General features: G+C 42.2%; 1 protein-coding gene across 1 annotated transcript; it reads left to right on the top strand.

Annotated features, from left to right (window-relative positions):
• The first annotated feature begins 461 nt into the window (after positions 1-461).
• Positions 462-1,214, top strand: LOC139888622 (uncharacterized). Its single transcript, XM_071871620.1, has one exon. It carries the CDS (start codon positions 462-464, stop codon positions 1,212-1,214), a length of 753 nt encoding a protein of 250 aa, XP_071727721.1.
• Positions 1,215-1,414: the final 200 nt, after the last annotated feature.

Raw genomic sequence — 1,414 nt, 5'->3', positions numbered from 1 at the left:
AAAAAATTTTTTTTTTTTGAATTTTTTTTTCAATCAAATGTGATTATCGCGTCACATGTCGCACTCTGATTGGTCCCTTCGATCTCAACTTAAAATTTGACTTCATTTGAATATTTCTCTTCCATACTATTCCCAGTTATATATTGACCTACTTATTTATTACAATTATTTATTTCATCTTCAGTTTTAAATATTATAAATAACAATATATACTAATTTAACATATTCATATTTTTAGCTAGTACTTGGATTATCTTTTTAGTGTATAAGTTAATATAGACCCTACACATACTTATGGTTACTTGAGGTCATGTCCTCCTACTTTAGGGGTGGGTAGGCCTAGAGGGGTTAGAAGAGGTAGTAGGGTAGCCACCCTGGGTAGGATTAGAGTGAGTAGTTGGAATATAGGAACCTTGACGGGTAAGAGTATTAAGCTCGTTGATATCTTCCTTAAGAGTAATATGGACATAGTGTGTGTTCAAGAGACTAGATGGAAGGGTGAAGGGGCGGTAGAGATTAAGGACTATAAGTTGTGGTACTCGGGTTCTAGGGTAGCACGGAACAGGGTAGGTATCTTTATAGGAAACTTACATAAGGATAACGTTGTTGACGTAGGTAGGTTTAGCGATAGAATTATGTCGGTTAGTTTAATTATTAAGGAGGAGACTTACACGATCATAAGCGCTTACGCACCCCATGCGGGTTTAGGTGATGCGAAAAAGAAGAGTTTTTGGGAATTGTTAGACGAGGTGGTGAGGGGGTGCACAGCTGACCATCGACCGATTATAGGGGGTGATCAGAATGGGCGCATAGGAGCAGAGGCAGAAGGTTACGAGGGAGCCCATGGAGGTTTTGGGTTTGGTCCTAGAAATGAAGAAGGGTGCTCAATTCTTGAGTTTGCCATTGCCTACGAGTTGGTTGTAGCAAACTCTTTCTTTAAGAAGAGGGATGCTCAGTTAGCCACTTTTCATAGCGGGGGTCGTAGCACCCAGATTGACTTTGTGCTTCTTCGTATAGGGGAACTTAGGACCTGCAGGGATTGTAAGGTCCTTCCAGCCTTCACGTGCTCCTCCCAGCATAGATTGTTGGTCATGGACGTAGTCACTCGAGGAAGAGTTGGCAGGAGGGTCAGGGCTGTACAACCTAGAATCCTTTGGAAGAACCTATATGGAGCGAATGCAGAGACTTTTAGAGAGACTGTTGTTGATAATTAAGGGTAGAAGGGGATAACGTAGCTCCTACTGACGCAGACTAGATATGGAACCGCATGGCGTCCACTATCAGGGTTGTGGTAAAAGAGGCCTTAGGGGTGGCAATAAGAACATCGAGAGCCCATAAGAGTAGAAGAGAATCGTGGTGGCTTAGTGATGATGTCCAAATGAACGTCGCGTTGAAGCAAACGAGGTTTAGAGAG

This window comes from Rutidosis leptorrhynchoides, chromosome 2 (genome assembly GCF_046630445.1).
Source record: "Rutidosis leptorrhynchoides isolate AG116_Rl617_1_P2 chromosome 2, CSIRO_AGI_Rlap_v1, whole genome shotgun sequence".
In the NCBI taxonomy this organism is placed as follows: Eukaryota; Viridiplantae; Streptophyta; class Magnoliopsida; order Asterales; family Asteraceae; genus Rutidosis; species Rutidosis leptorrhynchoides.
This window is presented reverse-complemented; position numbering and strand designations above follow the sequence as displayed.

Coding starts and splice junctions, on each gene's coding strand:
- LOC139888622 (XM_071871620.1), top strand. CDS start 462: ATGGACATAGTGTGTGTTCAAGAGACTAGATGGAAGGGTGAAGGGGCG.